Source organism: Mesoplodon mirus (assembly GCF_964341445.2).
Source record: "Mesoplodon mirus genome assembly, chromosome: 4".
Lineage (NCBI taxonomy): Eukaryota > Metazoa > Chordata > Mammalia > Artiodactyla > Ziphiidae > Mesoplodon > Mesoplodon mirus.
Window position 1 is genome coordinate 4,204,057 of NC_138979.1, and position 14,245 is coordinate 4,218,301.

At 41.6% G+C, this 14,245-nt stretch overlaps 1 protein-coding gene across 3 annotated transcripts in view; it reads right to left on the bottom strand.

The window, feature by feature from the left end:
- CACNB2 (calcium voltage-gated channel auxiliary subunit beta 2) overlaps window positions 1-14,245 on the bottom strand; it is a gene marked incomplete at its 5' end in the record, with an annotated part of 409,075 nt that overhangs the window by 42,132 nt on the left and 352,698 nt on the right. For all 3 annotated transcript variants that reach the window (XM_082620014.1, XM_082620016.1, XM_082620015.1), the window contains 2 exons: window positions 1,162-1,298; window positions 3,409-3,531. In XM_082620014.1, coding sequence (XP_082476140.1) covers window positions 1,162-1,298; window positions 3,409-3,531 — 260 coding nt within the window. The remainder of the gene's footprint in view (window positions 1-1,161; window positions 1,299-3,408; window positions 3,532-14,245) is intronic.

A 14,245-nucleotide genomic window follows, 5' to 3' on the forward strand; every position in this document is an offset into this window, starting at 1 on the left:
ATTTTATTAACTAGTATTAAGAAACCGTTATCAATACAGAGAATAGAAAAAGATACAATAAAGCCAATACAAGACTAGAAATCAAATAAATGGTATCAGATCTTCAACGTCCTACAAGAAAAATGCCCAAACTTTGTCTATCTACACGCATCTACTTTTATATGACTAAATGCATTCACAATCTGAGGGTCCCCAATAACCCAGGGATTAATAAAAGTCAAATATGGGCTAGAGGTCTTGAAAAAGGGAAGAATCCATCTGAACTAAAAGAGCCTGAGAGTTATAAAATACTGGTGAATGAAGATGGATGTTCCAAACCACAAAGCATCTTCTATTTGACTTGTTTGTGGGCACTTGGAAAAATTCTTGCTAACAATGATATATGGTCATTGACAAAGGATTTTGCATCACTATGGAAAAAAATAAAATGTAAGCTTCAGAAAACAGAAGGCTAGCTATTCACATTAAAGAAAAGACTTGCCAGTAACACACCTTTTCACAGGGAAAAGCAAACCATGTTCTTGGACTTGCCTGCAGGGGGCTCAATTTAAAATTCACTCCATATTTGAGGAGCCCTTCTAATGATTCTAGTGAGGCGCAAACAGCCTCAAGAATCCTAGGAAAAAAATCGTTTGGCCCCAGCCTATTACATAACTCATCTAATTGCTATCTGCAATGACAATTTACTGAGTTTCCCTTTAAGTGTTGTGCAGTGGGCAGAACTGAAAATTGAGTTCCTTAAGTGAAAATGAAATTAAAAGACCCTGGGAGCTGCTCTTTGCTGAAATCTGAGCTGGTCATTTCTGAAATGTCTTCCGGCCATGCCAGGCAGCTGTGGACACTGGGATTAGTCACCAGGATTGCTCGATGCCAGGGTATGTTCAGCAAAAGATTAAACTTCAGAATTTCCTCCGCACTGAAGCCTGAATTTAATACTCTATGACCTTAGCTCTTTCCATTCATGATAATACTTAATTTGACTCTCTCCAGAAGGGGATGAAAATGAGAGGCTGGATGAAGTTTTTTAAATGCAGGATTTGGAATGCTGTCACCAGCCTGCTTTTTAACACACAATAGAGATTGTAGAATACAGCAACTGCCAGTACACGAGTGGTAGTACAGTCTGAGCTCTGACACAAACACGTGATATTGTTCTCCTACCTGGAGTAGAATTTCCCTTGCTTGGCTCTCTGTTCATGCTGAAGCCTCATATTTTCTAGCTTGACTGGGCTTGGAATGAATCCGATTTCACAGCCTTCTTTAACCAATCGCCCTATCCACCAGTCATTGTTAAATTTCTAAACGGAAAATCAAAATTGTGAAAATCAGTGCACAGAAGTTAAACAAATCTTCACATCCTTTTTCTTCCCCTTGAACCATTTTCCCTGGAGATAAGTATTATGGCAATTACAGTGAACTCAAATATCGCAAGTCAAGAAACCCTGTTCATGTGCTGGGTATGCTAAGAGCAAAGTGTTTTCCGGGAGCTCAACAATCCATCTCCCGCTTGACTCTGCTTTCACTTTCCTGGCCCGTTCCTGGCCACTGCAGCTGGTGGCACCATGAGTAGGATAAACTCTTCTTGTTCAAAGATTAACAGGTCTTCCTGACAAGAGACTAGAAGGAACTAGGGAGCGTTACAGAGGTCTTCCTCTTATATAATCAAATTAATTAGAAGTATTAAGAGTGAGTGATAAATATTGACATCGACATGAACTATTTGATGTCAGAGCAAAATTTACCTTTGTGCAAACAGGTTTATAATGACCACAGTCCGGCGTTCACAAAGGACTTCTCCACTTATGTGGATGTTGGCAATTTCTCTCTTGTGCCTGGACTATCTATCCTAAATCTTTAGGATACAGTTTGATGTCCCTCGGCTGAATAGTATTTTTCAAGCCTGTTCTCGAACATTTCAAAGAAGAATATCCACTGTGTTTCTCTTTTCCTTCTTCTCTAAGCATTAGCCCTTGGGGATGAGAGCCTAGATTCATCTAACTTCCTGTTGTAAAGTGAGATTCTAGGCATGCCATCCTTCAGAAATTATTTTCCGTCTTCCCTTCCTGGCCAAATAGAAATAACAGCTCTTTTGAAAAGTTAAAGAAATGACAGGATCTACATTCTTTTGTCTCTCTTCATTGGCAGTTATCACCTCTTGTTCACAGCCTTTAGTACCTGAGCAGTTAAACCGACATACGCTCCATCCTATATATGATAGTTTGCCTCTGCTAATCCCAAACTCCCATTCCTTCCCTCCCCTACTCCCTCTCCAAGAATATTATAAAGAATATATAGGGCTTCCCTGGTGGTGCAGTGGTTGAGAGTCTGCCTGCCAATGCAGGGGACGCGGGTTTGTGCCCCGGTCCAGGAGGATCCCACATGCCGCGGAGCAGCTGGGCCCGTGGGCCATGGCCGCTGAGCCTGCACGTCCGGAGCCTGTGCTCCACAACGGGAGAGGCCACCACAGTGAGAGGCCCGCGTACCGCAAAAAAAAAAAAAAAAAAAAAAAAGAATATATATATGTGTATAATGGAATCACTTTGCTGTATGGAAGAAATTAACATGACATTGTAAATCAACTATACTTCAATAAAATAAAAAAAAATCCCTAGAACCATAAAAAATTTTTTTACAAATGCTCCCTAGGAGAGGCCGTCCCCCAGATGGAAGTGCTCCAATTGTAAATTCCTGCAGGTTCAAGAAAACCTCATACTCACACACCTAGAACATCATGTAAGGGGAATTTCTGGCCATTTCATACAGTGTTCTGCAAAACAGGCATTTGATAAATGTTGACTCAAAATAAACCTTAATTAAGAGTGAATTTTTCCAATTTACAGATTGAGTCATTGTTAACAAAAAGTGGAGGCTTTTGGCATGGTGGAAAAGGGATGTTCCTGATATCTGGTTCTTGCCTTGTTGGCTCTGATGGCATCCATTTCCCCTTCCCCTGCAGAAATTTACCACCAAAGAAGGAGAATGGGCAAAAGTGGCCTGAGTTTAGACCCTGCTAGCAGAGAGGAGAGATCATGAATTCTAGATACTATTATTAAACCCTCCCCAGATGGTTAAACTTGGGACATGAGGGGAAAATGACACATGGTCAAGGTTAAACCTTAACACAAAAAGTACAGGTTAAGTATAAAAAAAGGATCATTTACTCCAGTGGTTCTCAATTTCTGGGTCACAGAGCCCAGGGGAGCCTTGAGGTTATTCCAAGAGGCCTGTGACTTTTTTCTTCTTTAGAAAGGTTATATTTATATTAGAAAAGCTTGAGAGGCACTGATTTCATGTGTGTGTTATCCAACCGCAGCTACACGCCATGCTATTTCACAGCAATGAGAAGTAAGAAATGATGCTTCAAGGTAAAAAAGTCATGTGGATAGAAATTCCCATTATTCTCCTTACTTCCTTAACATGCAGAAAATCTTTTGCTTCGAATGAGATGGCCATGCCTGGCACCGGGACGTCGTCTTCATGGGCTGCACTGTAGCTGACATTTGTCCGGACTGCAAATGCAACGGGCTTTGTCTAAAATGGGAAAAGGAAGGGAGAAAACAATGAAAAAAAGAAAAAACAGTGTTCCCTCTCTTTCCCCTCCAAGTACAAACATACACTGAATAACTGCTGTCACTGTTGTCGCTTTCCCCAACTTTGGTTCTTTATCACAAAACAGCTTATTAGTATTTACAAACCTTCGAGCGCTCCGCTATACTGACCATTTCCGAACTAGAAAAAGGCCACTGTGCTCTTTGAAAGCATTACAAGTAATGAAGGTGAGGATGAACTACTGAAATATGAGTTTACAACATAATAGCTTGTAGCAAATGGAAGTCAGGAAAAATCCACAGGATTGAAATGCCCAGTTCTTGTGTTTCAGTGAAAAAGACTTAGCCACTGCCATCTCCACCCCAAACATGTACTTTAAGTAACAGTAAATGGCATAATTCCAAAAGGTACAATGTTCTGGATGAAGAAAGAACCACGGAATATACCTTATGACTACAAACACTATATTCATGGCTGCCGAGCATCATGGAAGCAATGACCTTTTATTCTATTATTTTTCCTCCTTGAGTTCACTCAGCCACTAAAGATGATAACATTCATTAAGCTATCCTTCATTATTTGATGCTTTATAAATATACAGATACATATTTGTCCTCTATCTAGGCAACACCTGTTTAATCACAAGGTGAAAAAACAGGCAAACTCAGAAACGGTGAAAAGAGGTATTGCTCTAACTGGCATTGTGTTTCTTTCTCATTGTGGGCATGTGGATTTCTTCTGAGCAGGTTCTTCCTATTCAAAGAGCTCTTCATCGGGACTGCTCATGAAGGACAAGAGGGAATTAGAACAGAAAGAACCCATCTTCACTTCCGAATCCTCAGAATTAATCCATTCTAGCTGACTACTGTCTGGGTTGAGGACTGAGCTCATAAGAGCCACGGAGTTACTCAGATCCATCCACAGTATGCAGAGTGGGAAAGGAGGACCAGGTCCTAGACCTGGGCACAGTAGACAGGAAGTGGACTGAAGACATGAAATGCAATCCTTGGCATCCCTTACGATTTTTTATTAAAAGTGTAAGAGGGGCTGCTCCTCATATGGAAATACAAAACTTAAAAAAATAGAAATAAAAGTTGCCTACAGTTCTACCACTGAAACACAATTCTTGATTGTGTGATAGTATTTCCATTTTTTCCTGAAATTAAAAAAAATTTTTGATTCCCATAGCTATAATCATAATATTTTACCCAATTCTTACCCAATTTTTACCCAATTCTTAACATAGTGTTTCAGGTGATACACTTTTTAAATTTTTTTTTTAGGGCATCATTCTCTATTTTAAACAAAAATAACTGAGGGCATATTTTGAAGAGAGGGAAGAGCCACTTATCACGCATCTGGTTTTAACAGATGATAGACTTTAAAAAATCTACCATTTAGGAAATTACCTCAACCATTCAACACTATTTTTTGACATCTGGGTTTAACATTTTTTTCACTATGATAAATATTCTGTTTTGAAAAATCTCTGTATGAAAAGCCTCTTTCTATTTAGAATTCTTTCCTTGGGACACATTCCCAGAGGTAGCATGAGCAAGCCATGGGTTATCAAGACCTTTAAAAATTCTGTTCCAAACTACTGTCCAGATGGGCTGTGCCATTTTAAACTGCAAGCAGCAGTATAGGTTGGTGCCTTTTCCCATAAGATACAGTCTTAATCAGACTCAGTTTTACTACTAGAAATAGCATTTTCTTGAGTATATTGATCCATTATTCAAGAGAGTTTCTGACCCCAAAAACATAAATCCAAGATTTTTTTCTATGACATGATCTTTCATCTCTCTCAGGGACCTTTTAAAAAATTTTAAAAAGATACAGAGTTTAAGTGTAGCCTCTATATATAGCATATATATATATATATTTTAAACCAATGGAAGACATAAATTTTAAATGTACAACTCTACAGAGGATCCCATGAAAATCTCTTGTCTTTTACCCAAAGACCAACTTTTCAGACACTAGAGTAGGAAGAGGGAACAGTGAGAAAAAAATAAATAAAGGGGTGGTAAAGGTTAGCCTATAATAAGCGAGGCCACAGATAATGATTTTATGTTCTTAGATTAAGACTTCAATTCAGAATGTGGAATTCCCTTCTTGGCTCACCTCCTATAATCAACCATGCTCCCCTTAGACAAGGAGCTTCATACAGGAATCAGCTTTACAGAGCATACGGGTAGGAGAGAGGAAAGCAGAACCCCGTCCCTCAATGTCTTTACTTCAGGAACTATATTTCTAACTTAGAATGTAGAATAGAGTGGAGGGAAGATAAGAAGGCTTATCAGCTTGAGAGAAAGAGGCAGGATGCTGACCAAAGGGGAGCAATCGACGACGTCATTTTTGATTCACTGAACTCACTTCAGCTCCGTCTAGCTTAAGCAGCACATCTATGATATGGAAGATATTATCTACATCAATTCCACTCATGTGGGTTCAAGAACAGAGGGTTTTCGATGAACCTGGATTTGAATGTTGATTTATTTACAGGGAGCGTAATCTGAACAAATGCCTTTAATCTCATGGAGTGTGTTTCCAAGGCTAGGCTACTGTTTGGTACACAGAGTGAGCTCAGTACATGAGCATTTTCTCTAGACTAAAAGAACGACCATACATACATGAATGTTTCCCAATAGTCACTCATCTGTTAAGGCTCAGCACCAGTGGTTTCCTCTGTGCTCTGCACTGTAACCCACCTCACACCAAACTAGTTAACACAGGTTAATGCCTGCCGTGAGATGCATGCCAAACCACTCTTATATTCAAGATATAGCCAAGCGTTCTCTCCAGCGTGGACTCTTTCACGTTCTCTCAGGTATGAGAAATGGTAAGGTTTCCCATATTCATTTTGCTTCTAGGATCCTCTCTACTTGCTGTGTCCGATCTGTCTAGTTCTGATTTTCTTTGCTAGTCCTCAGACCCAGAGGCTTTTTCTTTGAAACCAACCTGAAGTCCCAAGGGAACAGTCCTCATAGACTCTTTGAATTTTTTTTTTTTTTTTTTTTTTTTTGCTGTACGCGGGCCTCTCACTGTTGTGGCCTCTCCCGTTGCGGAGCACAGGCTCCGGACGCGCAGGCTCAGCGGCCATGGCTCACGGGCCCAGCCGCTCCGCGGCATATGGGATCCTCCCGGACCGGGGCACGAACCCGTATCCCCTGCATCGGCAGGCGGACTCTCAACCACTGCGCCACCAGGGAGGCCCGACTCTTTGAATTTTTAATCCCATGAAACTATCTTTCATCAAACGTATCCTGATTTAAGTTGACATCTGCGGTTTTGGCCAACTCAGTACACTCAAGGTCGTCATAGGGCTTTTTCCTGCCCTCATTCAGGACTCTCCCCCGTGGCCGCCCCTCACTGGCTCACTTTCACTCTGGAAGCCCTGCCGTACTGTTTTGGTTTTCCAGTATCACTTCTCTAATCAGGGCCCTGGGACCACTTCCCTCTCATGTCGTCCATCATAACAATCTATGACTCTCGTGGATACTCGGGGCATTTATTTTTTGAGGCCAGTGACCCTTTACTCTCTTTTTCTGCTCCCTTATTAAAGATAAAGCAAAGTGCTGAGAAGCAAGAACAAATAAGAGCTCAGAAAGCTTGGGTCCTTACAGAGGCCTCACGGGAACACCAGGTCAGAGTGGACCGTGGTGACGGACCAAAGCTCTAATACGTGCTGGGACCCAGAAGGTGTTCTGGACACTGAGGGAAGCGAAGTTGGTCCAGACCCCAGGACTGAAAGTAACCGCGAGTTCCAAGCAGCGGGTTCTGCCCCAGGCCATAGGTACCCTCCCTTCAAGGGGTCCTTTGTCCACCCTCTAAAACTCCAGGGCTTCCCAGGTTTGTCTGAAAGGCCTGATCACGGCTGGAGGGGAAGAAAGGCAGAAAACGTAAATATAAAGATGGCTCGCAGCCCTGGGCAGGGTCCCATCAAGACTGACTATTGTGCATGGTACTTAAATCCAAATTCAGATTCAGATTTAGATTCATCTGACTCCACAGAATCATCAGGGTACCGAGGAGACAATATGACCCCTTAATTCCACTGTCTTTCTTTTCAGTCGACCCCGTTCATATCCTGGGAACTTTATTCTCAGGCCAGTGCTCTAGCCGGAGTCTATTTTGCTCTCTCCTTCTACCTGGGTTCCTGGCTAACTTGTCTTGTAGCTGTGGAGGACCGGATACATGATGGAGAGGCACACAGTTCTATCGGCCTTTGCTTCTCCCTCTCCTGTGCCAATGAAAAAGGGAACAGATTGGTTCTCTGCCGTTTCTGGTACCTCCCATCCAGTATACGCTACGTAGCCTCAGGGTGGTTGGTAAGCCACCTACCTGTACTTGGTAGTCTACCTTTTGACACAATTAAATGTTCACTGCCACTTAGCTTGTAGACTAAAGTGCCAATAAATACCAACTTACAGAAGAGGAGCATCTCGTTATCCGGACAGTAATGCAAAAGTGCTTTAAAAACTCTAAGGCTGTGTCATTTCACCCTGGTGTCTGCAGTCTGTTTTCAAATAACATTTCAGAAGAAGGCAATGAGTGAGTGACACAGGTGTGTCATGGGACCACCAGGATGACCAAAGACATCCTCACTCTCCTCTTCCAGGTCCTTCTTTGTCTTGGACATGGCATGATTTATGATGAAATGATAAAAGCTACTACTTGGGATGTCTGTGAAGTGCCATGCTGTGTATTATGCACAGATTTTTGCATTTAATTTAATCCCAGAAACAACCATTCCTCCCAGATGAGGAAACTGAGGTTCAGAAAAACTTCTCCAGGGCCACAAGCAGTGGAGGTGATATTTGAATCCGACTATCTCATCTGAAAGCCTGAGTTCTTTCTGCAGTCCTTGCCTGCTTTTCATTCAAAGGGGTACATGGATGGCAATTTTTGAGCATTTAGATGTCTGTGTGAAATTTGTGAATACTGGAAAGTAATAATTTACAAAATTCTACAAATTGGTACCAAAAAAAGGTAAAAATGTAGGCCTAAGTCTGCCTTGTAGCCTAATTTAGTCCATTTTTTTCAAATGTAAAACAGTCAATGAGCAGTGTCACATGTTAGAACTCCAGGAATTCATTATAAAGGTCATGTATTGCTGTATCTTTGCCCTTCAATGGGTTTGTGGTCCAGTAAATAATAACAATATCAAATCATGATTTTTATTTATTTAGATGTGACTTTTCTTTTTTCATGTCTCTTTTTCATAGTACATAAAGCTCTCTTTCATTCAAAGAGGACTGGGATAGTAAAATACACGTGGTTTCATAGTTTCTAAAAGTGCCACCAGGGATGCTGCATTGGGAGAATTAAAGCCCTCAGCTACTACAGTCCTAAAAAGGTAAGAAAAAGTCACTCCAAGTTCCTTACGGTGAAATGTTTCGTGGGCTAACATTAAGGGTTTTTAAGTAGCCTGAGAGTTATTTTGGGAACATTCCAAGTTGGCTTAGTCAGTTGATGACTCTTCGTTTATGGTGGTTCTCAGGATGGACTTCGTTTGATGGATGACTGAACTTACTTACAAATACAGCAGGAGGCTGCCGAGGATGCGAACCACCTGCTGTCCTCACCTCCCTCCTCCTTCCGACTCCAGCACCACTGTAGTCTGGCCCAGCAATGTCCACTGGACCCTCCCAAACTTTCCTGATGTTTCTGCTCTGACTCAGGCCCTCTAGCCCCGATTCTGGCTCTCACCACGCTGCCACTTGCTCTTCTCTGCCTAGAGATGGACATCTGGGCTGGTCATTAACAGACGTGCAGGGGAGCCCATCTGGAACGTTCGGGGGGATGCTTGTGGACAGCTCTGGGGCCACATGACTTGCTATTTCTCACAACCCAAAGAAGTTCCATCAGCACCACGGAGGCCCGGCCTACGGAAGCTCATAGGCTCCTGTCAGAGATACGTTTGAAGTTTATAGCAGGAACCAACTTTATCTTTATTTTCTCACAATCTTCTAGAATCACTAGACCTAAGGCTGTCAGAAAACAATAATTGTAAGTAGGAGATAATTAACTTAAAAAATCTTTTTCGATCCAGCAATTCCACTCCTGGGCATATATCCAAAGGAAACAAAAACACTATGCTAAAGCAATATCTAGACCCCATGTTCACAGCAGCATCATTTACAATAGTCAAGACAGGGAAACACCCTAAGTGTTCACCAACAGATGAATGGATAAAGAAGATGTGAGATACACATACACACACACACACACACACACACACACACATTATTCAGCCATGAGAAAGAAGGAAATCCTGCCATTTGCAAAAACATGGATGGACTTTGAGAGGAAAGTGAAAGAAGAGAAAGACAAACACTGTCTGATCTCACTTATATGTGGAATCTCAAAAGCGAAACAAAACAAAACCCCAAAATTTCTGGTCATGAAGTAAGATAAAACAAATGATCACAAATTCATGGCACTCTTGAGTTTTCTTCCTAAACAATGACTTAATGAGTTAACAGGGAAGCTAATCAACTTAATGGAGACAACAAATGTTTACCTTTCATTTATTAAAAATATGCTAATGAATGATGGAGTACTTACTGTTAAAAAGCAAAATGAAATTCACTCAAATAAGAATAAAAATAGAATTCTGATCATGATTAATAGCTACTTGAATTTTCATGCATCGATTTCTTTATTTCTTAATACAGATGCATTTTCTTATGCTGAATAGCAAAGTATGTTTTTCCATTTTCATTTGGAGGCCATTAATAGCTCATAACATACAAGGAAAATCCATAATTTGTTTTAATGTCTACAATGGATTGTCTTAAATATTTCTTAACTATTAACTGCTCCCAACTTATAGTATTTTCTTAAAGAGATTGAAAGAAAAATGTAAAGAATTTAAATGACCCAGGTTCCTATTATGAGACTACAGAAAAGAGAGCTTAAAAATCTAATGAGATTTTGATCCTTTTTCTTGTACATAATAATTTCCTATATAACTTGCTATGCTCTTCTATGATTTTTTTTTTTTTTTTTTTTTTTTTTTTTTTGCGGTATGCGGGCCTCTCACTGTTGTGGCCTCTCCCGTTGCGGAGCACAGGCTCCGGATGCGCAGGCCCAGCGGCCATGGCTCACGGGCCCAGCCGCTCCGCGGTATATGGGATCCTCCCAGACCGGGGCACGAACCCGCATCCCCTGCATCGGCAGGCGGACTCTCAACCACTGCGCCACCAGGGAGGCCCTCTTCTATGATTTTAAATGACTCATATGGGAGTATAGCCATTGAGTCTTACAATGGAAATACTCAGAGAAAGAGAGGGTGAGGTACTTTCAGGAATAAGATCAGAGCTAATATCTGCTTTATTTATTACATATTAATACTTGCCAATCATTGAACTTTTTGAAAATCTTTGCTTAACTTATTATAAAGTATCAAGGGTAGTCTGAGAATTCTTAATAGTAAACCAAAGAAAACCACAGTGATAAAAAGAATGTAACAACCAATTACGTATCCTGCTTACTGAACACTGAATCAGACTGAATAAGCAAATAATCACAGATTTGTCATAAGATAAAATTTCTATAGGCAGTTAACTGATTTGAGAAATTCAAATTTCTTGTCTAGAATGGATTCACTTAATGAATATTTATTAAGTACATGCTTACTATCTCAAGTTCTTATGCTCACATAGCTTAACTTATATTCTAGTAGAGGAGATATCATAAGTAAGATAATTGATAATTTCAAATAATGAATAAAGTAAAACAAAGTTTTGTGAGTAGAGAGGAACCACAGGTGAAGGATGGATTGGCAATGTGAAATGGGCTGTTTAGGGAAAGCCTCTTTTGAGTTCTCAATGATCTCTTCATCCATCCATCCATCCATCATTTATGTTTCAGGTACTGTTTTGGACAGTTAGGCTACATCAGTGACCAAAAGAAACTAAAATTCCCTGCCTTCTAAGAGCTTAATTCTAGACGGGAGAGACATATCATAAGTAATAGACATAATAAACAAAGTATATCACATGTTAGGAGGTGACAAATTCTGTGGAAAAAGAAAAAGAAAAACAAGGTAAGGAAAGGTAAGGAAAGCCATAAGTCAGATGACAGGGCAGGGACAGTTTCACATGGGAGTGGAGGTAGTTTGCCTTGAGGAGGTGACATTTGGACAAAAGCATGAAGAGGTGAGGGAATGCAGGTGCCTGAACTCTGGGCAGAGGGAAGAGCCAGTGCAGAGGCCCCAACATGGGAGCAGGCCAAATGGGCTGGGAGAAGACAAGGAGGTCAGAATGGCTGAGTGGAGGGGACCAGAGAAAGGAACAAAAGATGAGGTCAGAGCTCTCAGGTGATGCCTGGCTTTGCAGGTCAGAGTCAAGACTTGTGGCTTTTGTTCTAAGTGAGATGAGAACTCACTGGAGGGTTTCCAACAGAGGAGTGACGTGGTCTGACATGTTCAAAGGGCTATGATGGCTGTTGAACTGAAAAGAGGCTTTGGGGACTTTGAAGTGGAAACAGGGGAATCAGCTGGAGATGCTTACAGTGACCCATGTGGAGAGATGATGGTGGTTAAATCAGGGTGACAGTAATGGAGATGGAAAAAATAAATGGTCCAATTCTGCATACATTTTCAAAGTAGAGTCAACCAAATTTGCTGATAGATTTGATAAGGGCATGAAAGAGAGTGAACGACGATGCCAAATGTTCTGGGTCTGAGTGATTAGAAGGATGATGTACCCATCAAGTGATGTGGCAGCGGCGGCGGGGGTGGGGCTGGGCGGGAAGAGGGCTACAGTGCTCAGAAGGCAAAAATAAAAAATTTTACATTTCTTTTAAATTGAAGTATGGTTGACTTACAATATAGTAGTTTCAAGCATACAACACAGTGGTCTAATATTTTTATAGATTACACAAAAATGTTACATGTTTTGAACATGTAAAGCTTGAGATCGTATGAAACATCCAAGTAGAATTTGGAAGAGGGCTCAAGGTCTGAAAGTTTGACAGAAAGATCTGGACTAAAGCTATAAGATGTCATGGACTTCCCTGGCGGTTCAGTGGTTAAGACTGCACTGCACTTCCACTGCAGGGGGCATGGGTTCGATCCCTGGTCAGGCAACTAGGATCCCACATGCCACGTGGTGTGGCCAAAGAATAAAAAAATTGAAAAAATATAAAGTAGTAAGTCTTAGGCATGTTGATGACGTTTAAAGGCATGAGTCTGGACGATACTGCTGAGGAGATCAACGCATGTGGTGGCACTCCAGCTACAAAAGAGCCTCAGCTACAAAAGAGTGGAGAATGACTGCTAAGACCATGGTTTCCAGGAAGTGTCTCAAGGAGCAGGAAGTGGCCAGCTGTGTCAGATAATGCTAATGGGTCAAGTACGATGAGGGCTGACACCTGCCATGTGGATTTCACAACCTAGAGGTCGCTGTTGACAAGAGTCCGTTCAGCTGCTTGCTGGGGATGAAAGCCATATTGGAGTTAAAAGAGATTAAAAGGAGAGGAATTGGATACGGTTAAGTATAGACCATTCTTTTAAGGAATTGTGCTATAAAGGGAAGGAAGAAGTGTGACGGGTGGTAGGAGAAGTGAGTCAAGATTTTTTTCATTTAAAGTAGGAGAAATAGGCTTCCCTGGTGGCACAGTGGTTAAGAATCCGCCTGCCAATGCAAGGGACACAGGTTCGATCCCTGGTCTGGGAAGATCCCACATGCCGCAGAGCAACTAAGCCTGTGGGCCACAACTACTGAGCCTGCACTCTAGAGCCCGTGAGCCACAACTACTGAGCCCGTGCGCCGCAACTACTGAAGCCCACGCACCTAGAGACCGTGCTCTGCAACAAGAGAAGCCACTGCAGTGAGAAGCCTGCACACCATGAAGAGTAGCCCCTGCTCGCCACAACTAGAGAAAGCCCGTGCACAGCAATGAAGACCCAATGCAGCCAAAAATAAAATAAATAAAAATAAATTAATTTAAAAAAAAGGAGAAATAACAAAAATCGAAGCTGATAGGAATGAGTAGAGAGGGAAGAAACACGATGGTGTATGAACCAGTGGATAGAACGTTTCCACTTTGGCAGGGGAGACAGTGGGATCCAGTGTTTAAGCAGAGGACGTGGCCTTAGACGGAGGCAAGGAGGCAGCATGAAGCAGGGCAGGTACCAGCTATGGAGGTGGTGGAACGTCCAGCTTCCCAGTGGGACAGGAAGGTGGGAGTAAAAAGACAGGGAAGAAGTTATTAGAGGCTGACAAGGGAGGAGAGAACTCAAGACAGGCATCCACGAGTGCGGAAGATTAAATGAACAAGGGAAGTGTGGTGGGACTGCTCGGCAGTATTACAGGCCCGCTTGAGAGTCAAGGTCATGGATTTAGAGTAAGTCAGCCATGCCATGTGGGAAAGTCAGGAGCATCATCACAGAGGTAATGGAGTTAAAGCCATCATCTTCGGCTTGAAAAGATCACGGCCTTCAAACTAACTTTTCCCATCTTGCTTTGATTCTTCCATGGCAATTTCATAGAAATGCCTATTACACTATATATGTTGATACAAACAGAGTCTATATATTTGGGAGCATTTTAACCTACTTTCCTGATTGATCTCTCAACTAGGTTATAACCCTTTTCAGGTAAATGATTTATAGTCCTATTTATTTTTTGTGTCAGCCTCCAAGCCTTTACCACAGTACTAGGTATACATTAATAACTGTTAAAGG